The sequence below is a fragment of the Orcinus orca genome, chromosome 19 (genome assembly GCF_937001465.1).
Source record: "Orcinus orca chromosome 19, mOrcOrc1.1, whole genome shotgun sequence".
Lineage (NCBI taxonomy): Eukaryota > Metazoa > Chordata > Mammalia > Artiodactyla > Delphinidae > Orcinus > Orcinus orca.
Window position 1 is genome coordinate 49,634,225 of NC_064577.1, and position 22,411 is coordinate 49,656,635.

The 22,411-nt window shown below is 53.0% G+C and overlaps 1 protein-coding gene across 1 annotated transcript in view; it reads left to right on the forward strand.

Moving 5' to 3' along the window:
* The window catches only part of TBX4 (T-box transcription factor 4), a 30,298-nt gene extending 15,678 nt beyond the window's left edge, over positions 1–14,620 (forward strand). The window contains exons 6-9 of the mRNA XM_004271736.3: positions 9,383–9,535; positions 10,466–10,554; positions 10,687–10,922; positions 12,837–14,620. Of these exons, the coding sequence (XP_004271784.1) occupies positions 9,383–9,535; positions 10,466–10,554; positions 10,687–10,922; positions 12,837–13,468 (1,110 nt within the window). The 3' untranslated portion in view covers positions 13,469–14,620. The remainder of the gene's footprint in view (positions 1–9,382; positions 9,536–10,465; positions 10,555–10,686; positions 10,923–12,836) is intronic.
* The last annotated feature ends 7,791 nt before the right edge of the window (positions 14,621–22,411 follow it).

Here is a 22,411-nt window from a genome sequence, read left to right on the forward strand (position 1 = left end):
ACTGATTGGTGTGTAACTGGCAAGCAGCTCTCAGTTCTCGTTTTCTCAGAGTCTGTTCAGTTCTCTTCTGGGTCACTGGTGATCTATAAACCAGCAATTAGGAGAATGCGTCGTTAACATAATAAACTCCTGACTTACCTGTTTTGCGAGGGGCGTGGGCTTTCCCGTGCAGGGCAGGCCCATGCCGTCGGGTGTGTGACAGAGACCTGCAGGTGTGCATGGTGACGTGTACTCATGTAGCCCCAGCCTCTCCCAGGGGGCAGAGACAAGCCACCATCCAACGGGAAGGGTCAGCCGAGCCCCCACCTCTCAGAGCACAGGGTCTTTTAACCGAGGGCCAGAGGGGCCTCCCATTCTGGCCAAGATTTTGCTCCTGGTCAGCTCCTACCTGGCCTCCTCTGTTTGGCTAGGCTGTGGGATCAACCTCAAAAGGTTAGCGAGGGCCTTGATGGTGGGAAGTGGGAAGCCACATCTCTGCCCATGATTGCACACACACGCAGACCCCAGGGGACAGACCACTGGGGTGAACACAGAGCTTGGCGGAAGCTGGATCTTTGGGTGGGTGACCAGAAGTACCCAGGGGACCGAAGCTCTGGAGAATTTCGGATGCACAGCTTGCTCTCATGGTTCCCAGCTGCAGGGATGCCTCTGAAGACTCCTCCACCTCCCTGGGCCCCTGCAGAATGTGGCAGGGGAGAGAGTCAGGTGGTTGAAAAGCTGGGATTTTTAGGAATCAGGAGACCTGGCCTTCATAGCCCAGCAGTAGGCTTCCCAGCCTGCCTTGTGTCTGGTGGCTCTACTGGAGTCCATAAGAGGTTTGCAATAACCCTGCATATAGTCTTGAGTCTGGGCCAGTGGGGCTGCTTGTTGGGCTCGTGACATTGGAGGTGCCCCTGGCTACACTCGCCGTGCCTGCCTGGGGCTCTCCTCTCGCGGCAGGAGGGACGTTCCCCATACTAACTCAGCTTCCTCCCTGGAGGGTTTGGGTGCAGAGCATCTTCCTTCTCCCCGTCCCCGAATTTATCCAGCACTTGCAATCTATTGGTTACAACACCCTTTGTAGGGTGGCAGGGCTCAGGGAGATGAGGTGCTTGTCTCAGGAGCTGGGAGTAAAGGAGCAGAACGTGGACCCCCGCCTTCTGATGCCTGGTCCCGCGCTCCTTTGGCTTCTCCACCTGTCTGCCCGTACCCAGGGCTCGAGCTGTCAGATCTTCAGCAATTTGGGGCATCACTGGAGAGGGAGCAGCCTTTGACCATGCAGGCAAGGGCTGTGCAGGATGAGCTAGCTTCCTCGACATGTCAAGGCAAAGTGGCCCATTTGAACCTGGGCTTTCTGCTCCTTGGTCTGTGCCACCTGGAGTGCTGAGCTCTCCCAGTCGCCCTTCTTGGTGCAGAGCCTGGGAAAGAGCCATCTTCCACTGAGAACTTGCCCCAGACAAGTCCTTCTGCACAGCTCACCTCCACACTTGCAATTTTTCCTAAAAGCTTCCAGACCTCAGGGAACTTTCTCCAGCCAAATGGACTGTGGACTTTCCCCTTGGGTCTCACAGTATCTCAGAGATAGCAGCTGTCTCCCATTTACAGACTTCCCCCAGGAGAAGGGCCCAGAGTCCAGGAACCCCTCCGACCACAGGGCCACATGCTCTGAAAAGACAGCGTTGGCTTCTGACTAGAAAACTCCTGTGGGTTTTTGCTGTGAGTCCAGGAAAGCCCTCTGTTCTTGAGGGGTGGGTTCAGGGTGTGACCCCTGGGTTCTGGGTGTAAGCCTAGGGGCAGAGGACGGGCAGGCGGCAGGGGCAGAAAGGATCAGGGGGCTGGGGCCGGGCTGGGCTGCTCCAGTTCAGCTCCACTGCTGTGGCTCCACTGGCTACAGAGGACGCCTGCCATCCTCCCCTCCTACTCGCCAACCCCTCCTACCCCTAGCAGGGTCCTGTGCCAGGTGACCACGTGATGGGAAGAGAAGCTGCTTCGGGAAATTGAAGAGGGCCTCACTGGGGTGGGGCCTGGGTCCTGCAGCGGGACATGGAGGTGGCTGGCACGTGGGTCTTACTTTTCTCCTGATATGGAGGCAGGGAGGGGATGGCTGCAGTGAGGGGGGTGTGTGTGTGTGTGTGTGTGTGAAGGGGAATGGCCGTCTTCACCACCGCTTGTGTCTCAGGACTACCAGATTGCCGAGGTAGAAGGTTAGCTTTTTTTTTTTTTTTTTTTTGCGGTACGCGGGCCTCTCACGGTTGCGACCTCTCCCCTTGCAGAGCACAGGCTCCGGACGCACAGGCTCAGCGGCCATGCCTCACGGGCCCAGCCGCTCCGCGGCATGTGGGATCTTCCCGGACCGGGGCATGAACCCGTGTCCCCTGCATCGGCAGGCGGACCCCCAACCACTGCGCCACCAGGGAAGCCCGAAGAGTAGCTTTTGATTTTGGGCATAGTAGGTCTCACTGTTCCAGAGGCAAAATTAGCCCCGGACTGGGGGTGTGGGCTCCCAGGCCACAAAGTGGCACATGCACCATCCCCTCAGTGTGTTTCCTTCTCCAGCCACAGGCCTCTTAGCCTAGTTCGTTACTGCTGAGCCTTGGAATCCAAGTTCAAATGCCACATCTTCAGGAAGACAGTTCAGGGTCCCCATTATATGCTCTCAGAGCACCATGCACCTTTCTGTCCAAGTACTTACCACAGTTATAATTTTATACTTATTTGTCAAATTTGTTTTTGAATAGGAAATACATTCACATGGTTTAAAAATCAATCAATGACTAAATAAAACACGTCTGCAATGAGACATCTCTGTCCCCTGGTTCCCCATCCACCTAGTTCTCTCCAGCTCTGGCCACAGGTAACCATTGTTACTAATTTCTTCTCAGTGTTTCTTTTTGCACATGCAGGCAGAATACAGAGTCCCAAATCCCTCCTTTTCCACACAAAAGGTAACATGCTGTAAACACTTTGCACCTTGCTTTGTAAACTTAGTGTATCATGGAGATCATTCCAGTCACGTAGAGCTGCCTCATTCCTTTTTTTACAGCTGTATAGAATTTCATCATGTGATCGTTCCATTAATTATGCAGCCAGTCCTTATTGAAGGAATTAGATGTTTTCCTCTATTTGCTCTTTTGATTAAGCTTGTACATATGTCGTTTTATACCTATGGCAAGTATTCTTTCTGATAAATTGCCTGTTCAAGGGGTGCTTGGATTTGCAATTTGTAATTCTGCCCTCCACTGGAGTCCCAGTGATGTGTATTCCCACCATCACTGTAGCCTCACGAACATGGTGGGAGAGAAAGGTTTGGATCTTTGCCAGTTTGATGGGTGAAATATAGATGTCAGTTTTAGTTTCAATTTATATTTCCTTTATTATGAGTGAGATTAAGCATCTTTTTGTGTGTGTGTGTGTGGTAAGCGGGCCTCTCACTGCTGTGGCCTCTCCCATTGCGGAGCACAGGCTCCGGACGCGCAGGCTCAGCGGCCATGGCTCACGGGCCCAGCCGCTCCGCGGCATGTGGGATCCTCCCGGACCGGGGCACGAACCCGCGTCCCCTGCATCGGCAGGCGGACTCCCAACCACTGCGCCACCAGGGAAGCTCCGAAGCATCTTTTTTATATGTATCTCCTCTTCGGTCCTTATCGTTTGCTCATTTTTCTCTTAGATTGTTTTTTCAATCACCTATCCATTCTAGGAGCTTTTATAAATTAGGAAGATTTCGCTCCTACTCTGGGATGTCGAATTGCTTATATGTTTTCCCCGTTTGTCACTTGTCTTTTGGTTTGGCCTATAGTGGTATTCCTACACAGAAGTTTTTGATTGAATGTGTTGGTCTTTTCTCTGTGGGTTCTGGATTTTGAGTAATTGAAAGCCCCTCTCCACTCTTTACTTATAAGGGAGTTTGCTTGTGTTTTCTTCTAGTATTTTACAGAATTATTATTACACTTTAACCATTGATCCTTTGGGAATTTATTCTGGCATTCTATATGAGGTGTGAATCCAACTTTTTTTTTTTTTTTTCCTAGAGAGCTATCCAGTGGTTCCCAACACCAATAACTGACTGGTCCCCTTCCCTCTCTGGTTTAGGATGCCTTATTTCTGTACACTAAATCCCCTTCTGAATCTGTGTCTGTTCGTGTGCCAGTGCCTTAACTGTTGAGACTTCATAATAGGTTTTAGTGTCTGGCAGGCTTGGTCCCCCTGCATTGCTCTTTTTTTTCAGAGTTTTCTTGGCTGGTCTTGTCTATTTTTTTATATGAGCTTTAGAATCAGCTTGTAGTGTTGAGAAAGAAACTTGCTTGTATTTTTATTAGAATCACTTTAAATTATAAATTTACTTAGGGAGGATTGATAGGGATGCCTTTGTCTTTGTTGAAGTCTGATTTTTGTCCTTCAAAGGTGTATTCAGGTTTTCTTCCCGAGGTCCTACACATTTGCTGCGAGCTGTTTCATCTTGTTCGTTACCATTATCAATGCAGTTTGGGGTCCACGACTTTTTCTCCCCACTGATTTTTGCTTGATTTTTGGATTGCCGTGTGACTTCCCCACTGGACGGTAAACCGTGAGGTTTTTCATCACCATTGTGTCCTAGTGCCTGGCAGTGTGAGTGGTGGTGAGCAGTGAGTGAGTGAACGTGCTGACGGGGGGATTATTTAGACAGAGAAGGCACTTCCTCCGCTGGAGGCTGATGTCCCCCCAAAGCATATGCCAGCCAGCGGGGACCCAGAACCACTGGTCTCCCTCTTTTCCTCCCACGTTTGCTGAGCCCCGACAATGCGCCACGCCTTGCCGGGCGCTCTGGGACATAGACCACCCGTCCGGCTCCAGACTGGGCCTCACCCTCCCCAGCCACACGGGTGCAGGTGCAGGTACGAGCTAAGGCTCGGAGAGTAGTGATGCCGGCTCTGCTTCCCGTCGCTGTCTGAGGTTGGGCAGATGCCTTCCCCCACTTGGGCCTCAGTTCCTTGCCTGTTAAAATGGGGCTAATCATGATACCTCCTTTACAGGGATGTTGTAAAGGTCAGTTGTGTGATGTGTGTAGAATACTCATCGCAGGGCCTGGCACAGAGGCTGTGTTCAGTCGACGCTGGCTGTCATTGCCGTGCCTGGGAGAGAAGGTGGGAAGGCTGCTGCCCTGGGCATGAGGCCTCAGGCCTGTCTGGCCCAGGCCTCTTGAATCGGCTGATGGGTTGTCCGACTCAGCTCTAGTCTAGATATTCTTCGGGCCAATCTTTGGGTCTCTCCGGTCTTAGTTCTGTTGTGTTTTTTTTCTTTTTTCTCTAAGTTGCAGATCCTGTCTCTTTCCTAAACCTCTTTACAGGGCTGGAGGGGGTAAGAAGGATGATGGAGAAGGTCGTCTTAGAAAGTAAACATGTGATGCAGTAGAAAATTTGGTTTTAATATATGACAAACGGACATGAGCCCCCCTTGTCGTGTGGCTAGCATCCAGATACGCTGTGCCCTACCATGGGCGACAGGGCCTGGGGAATCCTCATCCCCCGCAGTGTTTGGTTGAAACTTTATCCTTAATTACCGAGCTTGTTGTTGAGAGCAGTGTGTGCTGTCTCAAGGGCCATCTGGAATCTTCCCCGATTCAACCTCCAGCCAGCTGTGTGTCCTTGGGCAAGTCACGTTCCCACTACTCGCCTCCTGTTCCTCGTCTTTACAATTAGGAGGTGAACTAGAATGATCTCGACGGTCTGTGCCTCCATGCCCTGATGTGCTGTGATTCCAACACAGATAAATCTGGGCCTCATTAGCCAAGCACGCCATGGCGATCTCTTGAGGAGATGGATGTTTGGCGCTATCACAATTGTGAAAATAGAACAGGCCTCTGACTTGTAGCCAGAACATAATGAATCCCATTTCTGTAGAACAGTGATGACGACGGGACCAGCCGTGTAGTGGGGTTTTTTGACGTGGCTGGCCCATTTGACCCAACATCCTCTGCAAGAAATATGGGTGTGAGATTCTGGCTAAACAGTTTAACGCGGCGCCTGAGGAACTTCCGAGTAAAGCCAGGCGCGAGTCACTGAGGTAGCTTCCCATTCTCCCAGGCCGTCGGGACCGATGCTGTGCTTTGTGTCTGCATTGGTTCAATGGGTGGGACTTCCTTCCACACACCTGTCCAAGTTCCAGACTGTCAGAGGCGGGAGGGGTGTTTGGGGCCACTTAGTCGAAGGCCTCACTTTACAGATGGGGGACCCCGATGACTGGAGGGGGAGAGCTTGCTCAGGACTTGCAGCTGGTGGGCAGAGATCCATAGAAGCTTCCGGGCCTCTCTTGGCTTCTCTGTGGCTGGGATTGGGCTCCCCAGTGGCCCCTACCTGCCCTTGCACGTCTGGCAGTTGCTCTCTTCCCAGATTTCCCTGCCAGCCTGTCTGGTTCCCTCTCCTAGAAGGTGTGTTTGGCAATCTCTCCACCCTTGTCATCCAGGACCTTGTCTGATAGGCTAAGGATTCGGCCTTTATCCCAGGGGGCAAGAGGGAGCCATCAAAGGTGGCATCATGAGCTTAAGATATTTACTGAGCCCTAAATACTGGCAGGAGTTTGGGGGCCAGCGGACAAGGGAGGCAAGAGGAAGAAATACAAAGGGCCCTGCTCTCAAGCAATGTACAGTCTTCCTGGATGAGCCAGAAGGTTCTAAGCAAGGGAGTGACCTGATCTGATGTGTAGCAGGTGAAATGGAGAGGAAGTAGATGGAGGCAGGGAGGGGGCTGCCGCAGAGCCCAGTGAGAGGCGGTGGGGCCTGAGCCAGGGCTGCGCGGGGGGGGGGGGGGGGGGGGGGGGGGCGGGCGGGGGGGATGGATGGAGGAGCCTGTTTTACAGGTGGAGTCACAGGCCTTGGTCACTGATTGGACCTGGAGGTGGGTGACAGTGAGGGGGAGGGGATTGATGCCCAGGGCTCTGGTGGACTGTCACAGCCTGTGACTGCCCAGCTGGCAGAGGAGCAGGACGGGTGCTGCTTTTTGTCCCAAGGTGTCCTTAAGGGACGGCACAGCCTTACTGCATGGTGACTGCAACACCTCCTTTGGGTTCTGTCCTCCCGTCGTCTGTGTTCTCCCCTTGGGCGCCCCCCACCCCCTGCCAGGAGAGCTGGACTGATGCAGGGTTAGCCCTGCACGTCAGGGGGCTGGAGCGTGTGAGTGGTCATGGAAGGATTGTCTGTGCACATGTTTGATCACTATTTTTGACCTGAAAAGTGCCTTAGAGGTTATCCTGTCTCTAGTGAGCAAAGAAAGACAAGGGAGGAGGGGACAGAGAGTTCGTGGTCATGGCCCAGGTCTTTCTCCTCCCATATCCTGGTCTCACACTTGCTTGTTCCTGTTTTGAAGGAGAGGAGCCTGGAGGTACAAAAGGTATAAAAGACATGACCCTTTCTCTTGAGGAGTTATAATTTAATTGAAGGGCCAAGAAGAAGTGGGAGGCCGCTAGGAAGCAGCACAAAGCCAAGTAGACAATGCGTGGAAAGGGAGTTTCATGAACTGGGAGTTCAGAGCAGGCCTTAGTAGTGTGGGAAGGCTTCCTGGAAGAGTTGGGCCTTGAGATGATAGGCCTAGAAGGTGAGGGAGAATGGGAAAGGGAGATCAAGGCAGCAGAGGGAACTGCCTGTGCAAAGGTGCAGAGGTGGAAATCTGGCATCTAGGCTACCTCTCGGATAGTCAGGTGCTGGGTCTTCTGGGCACTGGGGTCCTTTGTGGGCTCCTGCAGCGTGGGTACAGTGCAGGGTGACAGAGTAACCTAAAGGGTCTGGGAGGTGTTTCCCAACCCCCAGCCCCTCTCCCGAGGGGCCCCTTCCCAGGCTCCTGGAACACGAAGTCCGTTGAGGCCTCCCCGGGCAGGACTTGTGCCCTGAGGTTTGCTTGGCAGGCTCCCAGCTGGGCAGTGGGTCCCCAGCTGCAGGATGGGATTTGGGATTTGGGGAGCTCTGTACTTGCCCCAAGAGGGTCCAGAGGTTTGTCACTGAGGGCTGAGTGAGGAGTGGCCCGTGCAGGAGAGCTAGTTTCTGCTGGCCGGAGCTGCCCAGCCACACCGAGGCGCCCGGGGAACGTCAGAGCCTACCTACAGCCCAGCTCCTGGGCTACCCACACCCCTGGCTGAGCCTCTCCCTGGGCTGCCTCTGTCCCCAGGGTGTGAGGAGAGCAGAACCTCGCCAGACGAAGGCTTCAGCCCAGACTTGCCATGGAAGTCAGGGACTTGGCACTCTGGTCACTCAGGGGTTAAATGTTTCACCAAGCCTCAGCCCCAGGCGTGGCCCCTGGGAACCTGGAAGGGTAGGAGCCAGCAGAGACAGCCCAAGGGAGGGGCACTCCCTGCGGAGAGAAAGGAGCTCAGAGGGGACCAGCCTCACCCAGCCAGGACAGGAGCCAAAGGGTTAACAAAAGCAGCGGTGCTGATAAAATGCCCCAAACGCCTGGTCCTACCTCCAGTGGGAAGGGCGTCTGGTAAATGTCAACGATAAAAAATACATTTTAATGGCACGTGATGCTGCGCTACCGTGGGGCACAGCCAAATGGAGTGGGTTTGGGGCCACAACTACCGTGTGTTTCTCCCAGGGCTCTGGGCCAAGTCTCCTGGGCTCTTCGCCTTTTGCCCCAGGCATCCTCAAGGGCTGGGGGTGCCTGGGGCCTCCGCGCTTCCTCCTACCTCCTGATGGCACTCCCCTCCTGGCTGAGAGCTGCCTGGGACAAGTCTGAAGGCACAGTGCCTCTGGGTGTCCCCAGTGTCCCCTCAGCAGGCCTCTGTGAATGAAGGAAGGAGTGCCCCGAGGGAACAGGTCGGAGCGCACCGTTCTCCTCAGCATCCCCCCTCCCCCACCTTGCAAACCCTGGGCTGGGAAGCTGCTTTTGTTGCTGACAAATGTGAGAGGAGGGGCTGAGCGCCGCCCACCGCTGACAGCTCTCCAAAAGGCAGGTCCCTAATAAGTGGGGAGGGGTGAGCAGGGGAAGAAGAGCTGGATAGGACAGGGGGAGGCCCGGGGAAGAGTCAGCCTGCCGGGCTGCGCGCTGAGGCTCAGAGAAGTCGAGGGACTTGCCTGAGGTCACACAGTGAGTCAGTGGCACCTGGACTTTCGCCTACAGCTCAGAATTCCACCAACTACACTGTGCTGAGTTCATTGGGGCTTTTAAATGGCTGTGTCCCCATTTCCACACTGAAGGGTCTGTAGCATCCGGGAGGTCCTGGGACCAGGAGTTGGTGCTGGAGCAGAGAGTCCAAGCGGGGCCAGGGGCCTGGTTCTTCAACCTTCAAGGGAGGTTTGGACCTTTCTGGGCTCAGCCCCTGTGGTCAGGCCCTGGAGCCCGGGTGTTTAGGACAAGGAAAGCCAGCCCCAGGCCAGCTGAATGAGGCCGAAGACAAGAGGGTGGGGACCCGGAGCTCAGAAGAGACCCTTCTCTTCCAGATCATCCTCAACTCCATGCACAAGTACCAGCCGCGGCTGCACATCGTGAAGGCTGATGAGAACAATGCTTTTGGCTCCAAAAACACAGCTTTCTGCACCCACGTGTTCCCAGAAACTTCCTTCATCTCTGTGACCTCCTACCAGAATCACAAGGTACAGCACCACCACAGAGGCAGGAAGTGAAGCCCCGATGCAGCAGGGCTGAGGCAGGCAGGGAAGGCGCCTCAGGAACCTGCTAAGCCCTGCAGAGCAGTGAGAAATGGAGTGATGTGCAGGAAAGGAGACCAGATCCCTGAACCCCCAGCACAGAGTAACTGTGGTCTCTGCGCTGGGGATGGACAGAGTTGGCAACTGTAAAGGTCGGGAGCGTGGAGCTTGCCCTGTGGCTCAGTGCTGGGCCCTTTCGTTCTACAGTCTTCTTCTCCCGGGTGGGATTCTGCACCTGCAGAGAGAAGGGGATGGAACAGGGAGAGGAGCCCTGGGGCACTGCCAGCTGTGTGGGAGCAGGTGACTGAGCCATCTGGAGGCCTTTCCCAGGCAGCGGTCACAGGGTCCTGGCATGTCCTGGCCCACCTTCCACCCCAGGCCGACCACCCCAAACTGCCTCCCGATCCCCTCCCGGGCCACTCTCCCCTGCCCCCCGCCTTTGCGCACGCCATCCTTCTCAGAAGGCTTTCACATTTGCACAGTGGGACTGGCCAGATCAGGGGAAGGATCTTAGGCAGAAGAGTGACAGAGTCAGGTTTGCATTTAGAAGAGTCACGCAGAACCTGATGTGGCATTTGCACTGGAGGGGAATGATGTGCAGGGGAAGCTGCTACAGGCCGCCGGGAGAGGATGATGAGGGGCTGAATCGAGGTAGCACAGCCGGCGGGAGAGCGGGAGACAGAACCAGAGGTTCTGCCGCAAGTGGAAGGGATAGGAGCCGGCCACATGAAGGGCAAGGCCAAGGAGGCCTCAGCAAGACGCAACTTCCCCAGACACTGCCGGGGGTTCCGAATGTGCCCGGGGTCGGGGAGGAGGGCCAGAGGCCAGCCCAGTCCTCTCCCCGCAGTGACTCTACCGTGTATCCTGTCCTGACAGATCACACAGCTGAAAATTGAGAACAACCCTTTTGCCAAGGGGTTCCGGGGCAGTGACGACAGTGACCTGCGCGTGGCCCGGCTGCAGAGGTGGGGCTGCTCCGGCCTGGGGGTGGGGCGGGTGGACCGGGTGGCCCGGGTTCAAGCACCGGGACTCCGTAACCCTCAAGGTATCTCCACTCCCTTCCCGTGTCCCGCTGACTGTCCTCTCCTCTTCTCCAGCAAAGAATATCCCGTGATCTCCAAAAGCATCATGAGGCAGAGGCTCGTCTCCACCCAGCTGGCATCCAAGCCTGACGTCAGCCCCCTGCATGGGGCTCACCAGGCGCTCCAGCACTACCAGTACGAGAACGGGGCTCACATGCAGTTCGCTGCGGCTGAGCCCCAGGACCTTCCCCTCAACACCTTCCCAGCCCAGAGGGACTCCAGCCTCTTCTATCACTGCCTGAAAAGACGAGGTACCTCTCTCCTGGTCTAGAAGCCCTGGAGGGTCGGGGGGTGACACTCTCCCCACAGACACTCCCCACTGCACATGTGATCACGCATGGGTGCACACACACACACACACACACACACACCTGGTTATTGTGTGGCCTGGGAGAGCGAGGCTGAAGCGTTGGGGACCGTGGCCAGGCTCAGTGCAGGGATACGCTTCTTGCTTTCCACGCAGCCCTCAGAACCCTCACAGGCAGCTTGCGGCCTTGGTGTCCCCAGACACCGGTACCCCTCCCTGGCCCCAGGTGCTGCTTTCAGCGGGGTGGGCAGAGGACACGAGTCAGCCAGGCTCTGTCTCTAGGTGTGGGAGGAGGTGGAAGCGTCACAATCCCGAGGTTTCCACTTAGGGAAGCGACCTCCATCCTAACACAGGGAGTCCCTAGCACAGGCTCCCCACCGCATCACACCAGATCTGCAAAGGCTTCTTGAAAGTGGCAGGGAGCTGTTGTGGATGCAGACTGGGGACCAGGAAGACAGGCAACAGACTTGTCCGTGCTGGCTTCTTTGTGAGGAAGAGGAGCCCTGAGCCGAGAACCAGATGTGCTCTGGTGCCAGGTCTCAATTTTTCCCTCTATAAAATATGAATGATCAGTGTTACTACACCAGAAGTCCTCACAGGGCCACTGAATTGTCTCGGGAATGAGTTTGGGGACTTTTGCTTGCAATCCAGAATGTTCTCTCAGCCCAGCTCCTAGGGACCAGCCAGGCAGGCCCCTGAGTACCCACCACACCAGGTCCAGTAGAACTAGTGACCTAGAGCAGGGGCTGGCAAACTGTGGCCTTTGGACCAAATCTGGCCTGCTGTCTGTTTTTGTTCAGCCTGTGAGTCACACAAAATGGTTTTTACATTTTAAATAGTTGAAAAAAGTCAAGACTCTTTCATGATACATGAACACTATAAGAAATTCAAAGTTTGGTATCCATAAATAAAGTCTTATTGGAACACAGCCAAACACATTTATTTACCTACTGTCTGTGGCCTCTTTCCTGTTGAGAATCCCTAGAGAAAACAGCAGGAGGGAGACCAAGACAAGCGACCCGACAAGTGTTCTTAAATTCGTTGAGTGGGCTGCCGCCCAAGTCCTCAGGCCTGGGTCATCTCTGTATCCCAGGGGAGCCCGTGCTCGTCCAGAGAGTCAAGCCCTCATGCTTGAGGATGTTGAAAGACACACATCCATGGTCTGGAGCAGTTAATGTCACGTTTCCTGAGACAGTATTAGCTTAGCCTTAAAAGTACCAGTCACCTTTTACTTATTAACAGCTCCATTTCTTAATTGTGTAAACGCTGTTAGGTTGGAATCTGTGTAATTACAATCTGATGGGGCTTCTTTGAACACAGGGAGGGTTTACTTCCTCCTCTAAAAGCAATAGGAGCGTGCCTGTGAGTAGCTTTTTCTCGCTAAAGCCTTCCTGGGAGTGGAGGATTGAGGCCGAAGCATGGAGGCTTTAATTTTCTGGCTAATTCAGGCAGATGTAGCCTCCGGGCCCGGTTTGGGCTGGCAGTGGCTTGCACTTTCCTTGGCCAGGGTGGGCCTAGCCTAAGAGTGCCAGTGCACATTGAGGCCTCTTACCATCCCCAAGAGTCAGGGTGGCAAAGGATCAAAGCTATCCACTGCCGGGCTAAACACATCGCTCAGCGTCCAGTGATGCAGTGTGCCCCGTGGCCTTTGAGCGTGCTCCACGATCGGACCACTTCTTGGCTGCGGCCGCCTTTGAAAAGCTGTAGCTGATTAAAATGGTTCTGGGAGTGCCGTGGTAGCGTGGGGCAGTGGGGGCCCTGAATGACAAGGATGGGCTGTCCTAGCGTCCAGCGGGGGTATCCGGGGCCCTGGGCTGGCGGAAATGGCTCTTCCTGAGGTTTCTTTGTCTTCCGGCAGACAGTGCCCGCCACCTGGACTTACCCTGCAAAAGATCTTATCTGGAAGCTCCCACTGCAGTGGGGGAGGATCATTATTTCCGGTCTCCCCCTCCCTACGACCAACAGATGCTGAGCCCCTCCTACTGCAGTGAGGTGACCCCACGAGAAGCCTGCATGTACTCAGGTTCAGGGACCGAGATCGCCGGTGTGTCCGGGGTGGACGACTTGCCCCCGCCCCCACTGAGCTGTAACATGTGGACGTCAGTGTCGCCGTACACGAGCTACAGCGTTCAGACCGTGGAGACTGTGCCTTACCAGTCCTTCCCCACGCACTTCACCGCCACCACTATGATGCCCCGGCTGCCCCCCATCTCGGCTCCGAGCTCCCAGCCGCCCGGAAGTGCCCACTTCAGCGTCTACAATCAGCTCTCACAGTCTCAGGTCCGAGAGCGAGAGCGGGGGCCCGGCGCCTCCTTCCCGAGGGAGCGCGGCTTCCCCGGCACCGGCACCGCGTGCGAGCGGAAGCCGCCCTCGCCGCACCTGAATGCTGCCAACGAGTTTCTCTACTCGCAGAGCTTCTCCTTGTCCCGGGAAGCCTCCTTACAGTATCATTCAGGAATGGGGACTGTCGAGAACTGGACTGACGGATGACTCTCAGGGCCCGCCCACAGCCCCAGTACCGGGTTGACCCAGCATTAACCTCTGAGGGTGGCGTGCACTACCAAGGAACGCGGGAAGGTATCATAAAGGGTGGGGTGCGAGTGCGCGTGAGCGTTTCTTTGGAGGGCATCTATCTTCTGACATAAGACTGAGGCCATGACAAAGGGAAAAACACACTATCTCGGAAGTGATTTTGGCTGCAGGACCTGGATCCACTGTTATCTGATATCTCTTGACATGCCCATGGATGGGATGGGAGTGGAGAGTTCAGGTGGTGAGGTCTCTCCCGCAGGGGAAGTCGGGGTGGGAGGGGTCTCTGCACATCTTAAGAGTCCTGGCCTTGCAAGGGAGCTGAGAATCTTGTTTTGGGAGCAGGAGGCCCATTCCTTTGGCTTCCGGAGATTCTGTGAGACCACCTGAGAGGTGGGCTCAGCTAAGCCACGAAGCCCTTCTGGGAGAGGAGCGCTGACTGCTCAGTTAGTGGCCCGGAAATTGATCCCCGGAGCTCTGAGGTCTGAGGGACAATTTTTAGAGAGAGAGTCATGGGCTAAGTGCCACCTGATGGGTATTAAAACATTGCTTTTTCCTTCAAGAGGAGGGAAAACACAACCAGTAGCATCTCTGGCATCATTCAGGTTTTCTTATAACGTACAAAGCCCTTCCCCCTCCATCCCCAGTATACAGCCCCTCACCCTCTCTGGTGCGTAAGACTCACCTCTCAGGCCCCATCTGCGTCCTACGACTGGCCAGTAGGAAGCACACTTGACCTGGCAGTGTCCCCAGGAGACCACACTGGAGCTGCTGCCCAGCAGCTCCAGAGCCCGTTCTGCTCCCAGAAAATCCTCGCCTCTGGAGCAAGAAAGCCCAACAGAAATAAAAATGAGAATTCAGAAGACATTCATTTCTTCCAGTGAATTCAGCCAGTGAGCTCAGAGGAGCAAGGATAATTCTTCTCCAGGGAGGTGGATCTCGTCCTCAGCTCAGCTCTTTAGCATTGAAAGTCACCAGACCGTCCCTGTGGCTGGTGTGAACTCTGTAATCAAATCTGGGAAATCACTAAACTCTTTGCATGCTGAATAGCTATTTATATATTATATAAATAAATAAATAAAATAAAATATATAAATATATATATCTCACAAATGCAGGCCACATGTCCAATTCAGCTTTGCTTTTTTACAAATGAATAAACTTAATAAAATGAACGTTGGAGAGGGTGTTTGGAAAGACATCTATTTAAATCTTTATTACACATTTGATGTTAAAAACAAAGAATGGTTTAGATAAAACATACAAATAATTATATATAAACACACACACACTACAGATTACACTTTATTAGAAGACACATTAGCTAACGGGATATGGAACGTCAAGTGTTTTGTTATATAGCATGGACATTTTATTTTACATATCAGAACATAAAGCCATTTTACAACTGTGAAGTGTGTGGATGCTTTTTACTCCTGACTTGTCATTTCCTGGCTCAGCAATGGTCTCTGCTTCCCCTTTGCTCATATATTTTCTCAAGGGCCAGGTGGAGCCCTTAGTGCCTCTGCGTGTTTGTTCCATGGAGCCTCTGAGCTCAGAGTGAAGTCATTTAGGACCAACGGAGCAACTGTACCTTTGATCTCATGCTACTCCCCAGACGATGGACCTGGATTCCAGGGCCCACAAAGACCCCAGACGGGCAGGGCAGACAGTACGCAAGAATCTGTCACCTTTTAGTAGTGGACATGCAACCTGGTGGTTTGGGGGAGACGGGCTCCGAGGTGGGGAGTTCTTGGTGGGATTTGTGCAGCTGCCTCAGAGAAGGAACTGAAGAGCAGGTTGGAGTCAGAGCCCAGGGCTTCCTGGAGCAAGCAGTCAGCTATGTGAGCCCATCAACCACCTGCACCCCCAGGGGAGGAATCCAGGCCTGGCAGAGACCTCCGCTTGTCTACTCCTCTGCCAGTTCCCTGACATTGGCCTCAAGATGGGGGTGGGATAAAAGGAGACAAAGTCCAGTCCAGGTTCACCCTCCTAGATGAGAAGAGAAGCTGGTGTCGGAAGGCATGTTGGGTCTCCCTCCTCACAACCCCTTGCCTCTTGCCCCCTCCCCTCATGGTTCCTTTTCCAAAGCTGCTCCCTGTCACCCACCATGTCCAGGAGGGAGCCATGAGAAGAGAAGGCAAGGGTAAGGGATGCCCTTTCAAGCTGGTCCTCACCAGGATTAAGATGAGATTTCCTGCTGGGTAAAAAGTCAACCTCGTCTCCTGTTTCCCCAGGGTCCTGCCCTTGTGGCCCTGGGTTGCTCTCTGGCTGGACTCCTCCCTGCAGAAGGAGGCCAAGCTCCTTTTTTCCCTTTGCTGTCGGCTCCCACCTTGGGCTTGTTGGTCACAGAGAAAAACTTAACTTGGCTCAGAAGACAGGGAAGAGGAGGGTTCTTCCTAACCCACACCTGCACCGCTCTTTTCTTTCTGGGTGAAGACAGCATTCTGGGATACTCTATACCTTCTACAACCACGTGTAGGGGGCTGGGAGCTAGATGTATGTTCCCAGGCTCTCTCCAGACACACAGTTGCCTGACTTGGAGGTAAAGAAAGCCGCTTCTTAAGAGAGATGTTGTCTTTAGGCAGCCCGCTGCTTCCTACCAACTTTCTGGGAAGCATGAGGTCCGTGGGCTTCCCCAGCTGGACATGGCTAGAACAGGGCCTGCAGTGGGATTTGTGGAACTTTCCTGCCCCTCTGAATCAACAAGTCAATAAAAAGGGGGCACATGGGATACCCTGGAACAAAGGGCACCATTCAGTAGCGCCAACAGGTCATACATCATGGGGCCAGAAACCTGCCACATGAAAAGTGTCTGCTGCTGCTGTGCCCTGCCTGGGAAGGGAAATAAGAAACGATGAACGTTCAACTGTGAGCCATAGGCAGGCCGCCCCCAGGGCTCTGCCCTCAGCCCAGGGCCAGGCCCCTGGAGTAAGCTGGACTAGGCTCCCAGCCGCAGCTCAGCCACCCAGCTGCCCCTCCAGTGACAGAAGAGCCTGGAATAACCAAAGGGAGAATGAAAAAAGAAGCTGGGTCAGACTGACAAACTTAAAAAACCAAACCAACTTCCAGCCTCCACTGGGCCTCAGGGGGTCAAGAGGCCCCGCCTCTCCCCACTAATGGAGCCTGCTGGAGGAGTAGCAGTCCCAGCCCTGCAGTGTCTTATCTTACAACATAAAATTAAAACCCACTTAAAAGGCCGGAGGGCATGTTAACATTCCCCCTGCTGTCTAATTGAAGTAGTTCCCAGCGCAAAGGATTTCACTTGAAAGATGTCTCCCTCCAAGCCCGGGTTCTCCTGCTTGGCGGCCCGGGGAAGGGGGTGGGGAGAGAGAGGGCATCATTTCAAAAACCAGCAGGAACTTAGGCGGGAAAAGCGCGGGTCCTGTTGGCCGCCCGCACCCTACAGGCGGCAGGTGGCGACGGCAAAGGTTAGGACAGGCTGGATTGTTTTGTATTTTTTAAAAATCTGCAAATTCATTAGCAGCTATGTCAGCAGAGGCCAGACTCCTGACAAGAAGGCCTGGTAATGATTCAAATGCGGTGAGCCCCACAGCACAACCTGGCAGTTCCCGAGGCCAAGAGATTTCTATTCGGTCCCCCGACGACGCCCTCCTCCCTCCTATGCAAATATATTACAGGTCTCCAAGGCATACGGAATCAATCAGGGACATCCTGTAAAGGTGATGAACTTGCACTGGCCATCCTGAGTAATGGGAACCAGTCAGCCTGAAGCCCGCTGCGACTGAAAGCCAAGGTGACAGCTATTAAGCAATTGCGTGCAGAACAAAATGGCAAAGGGGCCGGGTAATCAATTCAATTTCGATGGGCAACCCAAGCAACTGCCGCGTCTGTCGCAGCTGATTAGAGAGGGCCCTGCTGGAGCTTTCAGTGCGAGCCCATCACAGATCAGAAACAGGCCCGGATGAAAAGGGAAAGAACCGTCATCCTGAGGAGCAGGCGATGAAGGACTCTGTTTTATGTGACGGTGTTCTTCCTTCTCTCCTTGAAGAAAGAGTCGAAAAAAAGCCAGCAGTTTGGAGATTAGATAGTTTTCTTTTCAGCCATTTATCATTATGAAGGAAAGTAGACAGGGCAGGGGCAGAAAAATCTCCAGTGGGATTTCTGCGAAGTCTCACTAAGAAGGACCAGGTTTACACTTTGCCGCTCAAACAGCCCCTGCTTATTACCACAGCCTGACGGGGTCTGCAGAGCGTCCGGAGTCCCTCTTCTCTAACAAGAGCAAACAGGCCCCAGTGCTCTCAGGAGCACAGAAATTCTCCTGCAGAAACCCCAAACCGCCAAATTGTATCGTTTGTGAAAATTAAAGCCTGAGTTGGAATCATGGGGAGAGGAGAAAAATGGGAAAGGGAAAGATGAGACAGGGTCATGCAAAGTCCCAGCTGGTTATGCCCGGCCGGGGCCCCCCAGTTACCTGGACCCAGCGCAGGGCAGGAAGGACCCTGCCGTGCGTGTCCGCGGTCCGCGCGGACCCCAGGCCGATGGTGAACGCTGGCAGCCTGCTGGAGAATTCTAGGCTCGTGCTTGGTTCTCGGGAGCTGGGGTTTGGGGAAGGTAGAGAAGGGGTACCCACAGGCACAGAAGCCGGGAGAGACCAGCTAGCGGACTGTGGAGGGGACAGGAGAGACTTGTGAGCAGATGGGAAGCGATGCAGAACCAGGAGGGGCAGGGTGCTCTTGGAGCCCAGGGCGAGGAGTAAACATCCGGGGCAGGGTGGTGAGGAAGGAGGAAGGGCTGACGTGGAAAATGAGAGCCATGGGTGAGCAGATCATTCTTAAGAGAAGGATGGCAAATGGATAATTAACCTGAACAAGACTAACATCACTGATAACCGAAAATGCAAAGGAAAGTGATAAAATACCACTTTTTTTTTTTTTTTTGCGGTACGCGGGCCTCTCACTGTTGTGGCCTCTCCCGTTGCGGAGCACAGGCTCTGGATGCGCAGGCTCTGTGGCCATGGCTCACGGGCCCAGCCGCTCCGCGGCATGTGGGATCTTCCCAAACCGGGGCACGAACCCGTGTCCCCTGCATCGGCAGGCGGACTCTCAACCACTGCGCCACCAGGGAAGCCCCAAATACCACTTTCGTCTAACAAACTAATCAACATTTAAGAAAAGATGTGGGCAGCTTCTTTTAGTCCTTGCTGGTGGGAGCACAGATTGTTATTTCTAGAGAAAGCGATTTGGTAGTGTGGACAAAAACTCTAAAAATGTTCATATCCTAAAGAAAATATCCAGAAATGTGGACATAGCTTAATGCTCCATAATGTTCATTGTGGTATTATTTTTAATAGCCCCAAATTGGCAGAAAGTAACTTATGATATGCCCATATTCTGGAATATGATGTAGTCACTGACACTGTGTTTACAAAGTGTGTTTAATGACATGGGGAATTGATTTAAAGCTAAGTGAAAAAAGAGGATCGTAATATAGAGTATGATCTCAAGAATATTGGAAAATGAAAAAAAAGAATTGGCATAGCCAAACTGTAGATCATTAAATAGCAATCAACAAGAGAATGAAATATATAAATATATATTTCTATGATATATTATGTGAAAAATAGTTTCTGAGTAATATGTATGGTTTCCCAATTGTGTGAAATATAAAACAAAAAACACCTCTGTGTGTGTGTGCACATATGGGTGTGCAGTATATATGCATGATGTGTGAGTATGTATGAAGGTGTGTGATGTGTGAGCCTGTGACGTGTATCTCTGTGTGTGTGTGCACGTGCGTTCACGCGCAGTAGGGGCACAGAGGATTTAGGAGGAACTGTTTCTAATAGTTCCCTCATACATCTCTGTTTTGTTTGACTTGTTACAATGAGCATGTATTACTTCTGAAACGAAAAGTTTTAATTAAAGAAAAAAGAAACATAAGGTAAGATTATAGAAGTGCCTGAAATAAAAGAAGAGTGAAAGAAACTGTGCCCAAACGCTGTAGAGGTAACTCTGGGAGGTGGATGCGGCTGCCAGTGAGGTGGCCCGAGACTGACGTCGGGGCCCCCTCTCTCTGCTTGTTTGCCTCCTGACTCTGGGGTCTCCCTCTTAGACACCCCTTCTTCTGCCTAGGCCTTTAATGTTGCTCTTGTTCAAGGTCTGGGGCTTTAGCCTTCTTCATTATTTATTTATTTTTTATTGAAGTACAGTTGATTTACAATGTGTTAGTTTCAGCTGTACAGCAAAATGATTCAGTTATAGGTATATGTATCTATCTGTATATATATACACATACATCTATATCTATATCTATTCTTTTTCAGGTTCTTTTCCATTATAGTTTATTACAAGATATTGAATACAGTTCCCTGTGCTATACAGTAAGTAAGTCCTTACTGTTTATCAATTTTATATACTAGCCTTCTCTTCTAACTAGCTGCTCTCCCTTGGTGATGCCGTCTGTTCCCGACAGCTTCTTTCACCGACAAATGCCAACGCATCTCAAGTCTAATTTCACTTCCCTCTCCTGAGTCTGTCTCCTGGACCGTTCTACTTAAGAAATGTCAGGATCTCCAGCTCCCCCTGTTCAAACTTGAACCCGTCCTCCCCCTCCAAACCTCCCCTTGCCTTCTACTTTTGGGTGAATGGAGCCACCAGCCAACGTCCCGTTGCTCGACTCAGAAACCTGGGCTTCAGTGCTGACTCCCCACCTGCCCACCCCAAATGCTTGCTGAATTACGCAGATTCTACTCCGTAAAGAGCGCTCACATCTGCGCAACTTTTCTCTCTTCCATCAGGCCCGGCATATCCGCCCAGCAGCAAAGCCTTGGGTCTGGGCTGCCCGCCCTCTAGCGCCAGCCGCGTGAGGCTGCAGAGTTTTGGGCTGTTGTGACGTGTCCATCACGGGGTGACGGCTGTTCAGACACATGAGTCAGGGAACTGCCCAAGCAGAAGACAGGATAGGAATGCTGCCTCTACCAGGGACTCAGTTTGCAGCTTGGTGTGGCCTGAGTCCTCTGCTCTGGCTGCTGTCATGGGTGTGATGAGGAAGCAGCGCACTCCTGCAGCTCAGCTTCAGGGTCACAGACCAGCTCCCGGGGTCCTGAGCTATCTGAGCACCTCCTGCCCTGATAGGCCTGCACGCAGAGTGTGATGCTCTCACTGACAGCTCTCTGTCGTCTTATCCAGTTGCTTCCTAGGGGCAAATAAGCCCCAGCGGTACTAGATTGGGGCTGTTTCCAGCAACTGCCTTCGATGTCCCTACATCTCTTTCTCCTCTGGGGATTCCAAACTATCCCCTCCCCCACCCCCTTCTGTGAGACCACTCAGCCTATTCCAAGAAAGGACTGGCCTTGTCTCTCTCTTAAGAAGAGAGAACCAAACCAAACCAAGGCAAGAAGCCCCCAAACATGGCTCCCTGTGTAAGCCTCTGGGAAGGGGGCACGCTTGGGAAATGACGGTGCTCCTCAGGCCTGCGTCCCCTCACACCTTGACCTCTCTCCTGAGCAGGTGCCTGTATGAACTGTGGGACAGCAGCCGTTGAGACGCTCATCATCTTACCTGCGCTCAAGCTGTGGTGCTAGATGGGCTCCTCCGTGTGCTCTAATGTGACAGTTCTTCAGGCTTGGCTCTAAGGAATTCGGAGGCCCCTCTAAACATAATTCAGTGAATAACTTGTGGCATTAGGAATGATAGAAATTATGTGAGCTGCTTTTTTTTTTTTTTGCGGTACGCCGGCCTCTCACTGTTGTGGCCTCTCCCATTGCGGAGCACAGGCTCCGGACGCGCAGGCTCAGCGGCCATGGCTCACGGGCCCAGCCGCTCCGCGGCATGTGGGATCTTCCCGGACCGGGGCACGAACCCGTGTCCCCTGCATCGGCAGGCAGACTCTCAACCACTGTGCCACCAGGGAAGCCCTGTGAGCTGCTTTTAATAGCATCAAATACAGCATAGAACAATCTTCCTTCTCCTTAGAGCGCATGCGCTGATGACCTGGCGCCTGTGCTCTGCGGCCCGGACTGAAAAGCCCGGGGCTGCATTTTTAGGGCAGTCGATGGACCTGAATTTACTCCAGACACAGCGCTGAAGGGTTAGGCATTGTGTTTAGGCTCTGGCCTGTCATGCTGGAGACGCCGGTGCATTTTCTAGCCCAAGAAAATGAACTTTCAGCTTCTATCTACATCAGTGTAGAGCAGTGAAAAGGACTTGGGATTGGGTGTGAGGAGATGTGGACCCTACCGCCAGTTCTGTCACATGCTGGCTGTATGACTTGCCCTCTCTCTGAGTCTCCTCATATCCTTTGCAGCACTGAAAGTCTATGGTTCCATGAATAACGTCTGCAATCGTGAATTCCCTACTTATATTCCACAATGTCTAAATCTATAGCAGGACTCTCCAAAGGAGAGTAACAGAAGGAAATACTAGAACTTCTTTTTCTATTTATTTTAATCTCATCCTTTTCCAAGTATCTAATGTCTGTGTCAGTAAGTCGTACATCTATATATCTAATAAATAAGGTTATAAATAATAAATAATATAAATATATCGGGAGTATGTGCTTTAAGACTTTTTGCTAAACGGAGGTGAGATCAAAAAGGTATGGAGGGCTTCCCTGGTGGCGCAGTGGTTAAGAATCCACCTGCCAATGCAGGGGACACAGGTTCAAGCCCTGGTCCGGGAAGATCCCACATGTGGCGGAGCAACTAACCCGTGCGCCACAACTACTGAGCCTGAGCTCTAGAGCCCGCGAGCCACAAATACTGACCCCATGAGCCACAACTACTGAAGCCCGCGTGCCTAGAGCCCGTGCTCCGCAACAAGAGAACCCACCGCAATTAGAAGCCTGCGCACCGCAAGGAGGAGGAGCCCCCACTCACCACAACTAGAGAAAGCCGTGCGCAGCAAAAAAGGCACAACACAGCCAAAAAAAAAGAAAAAGTAT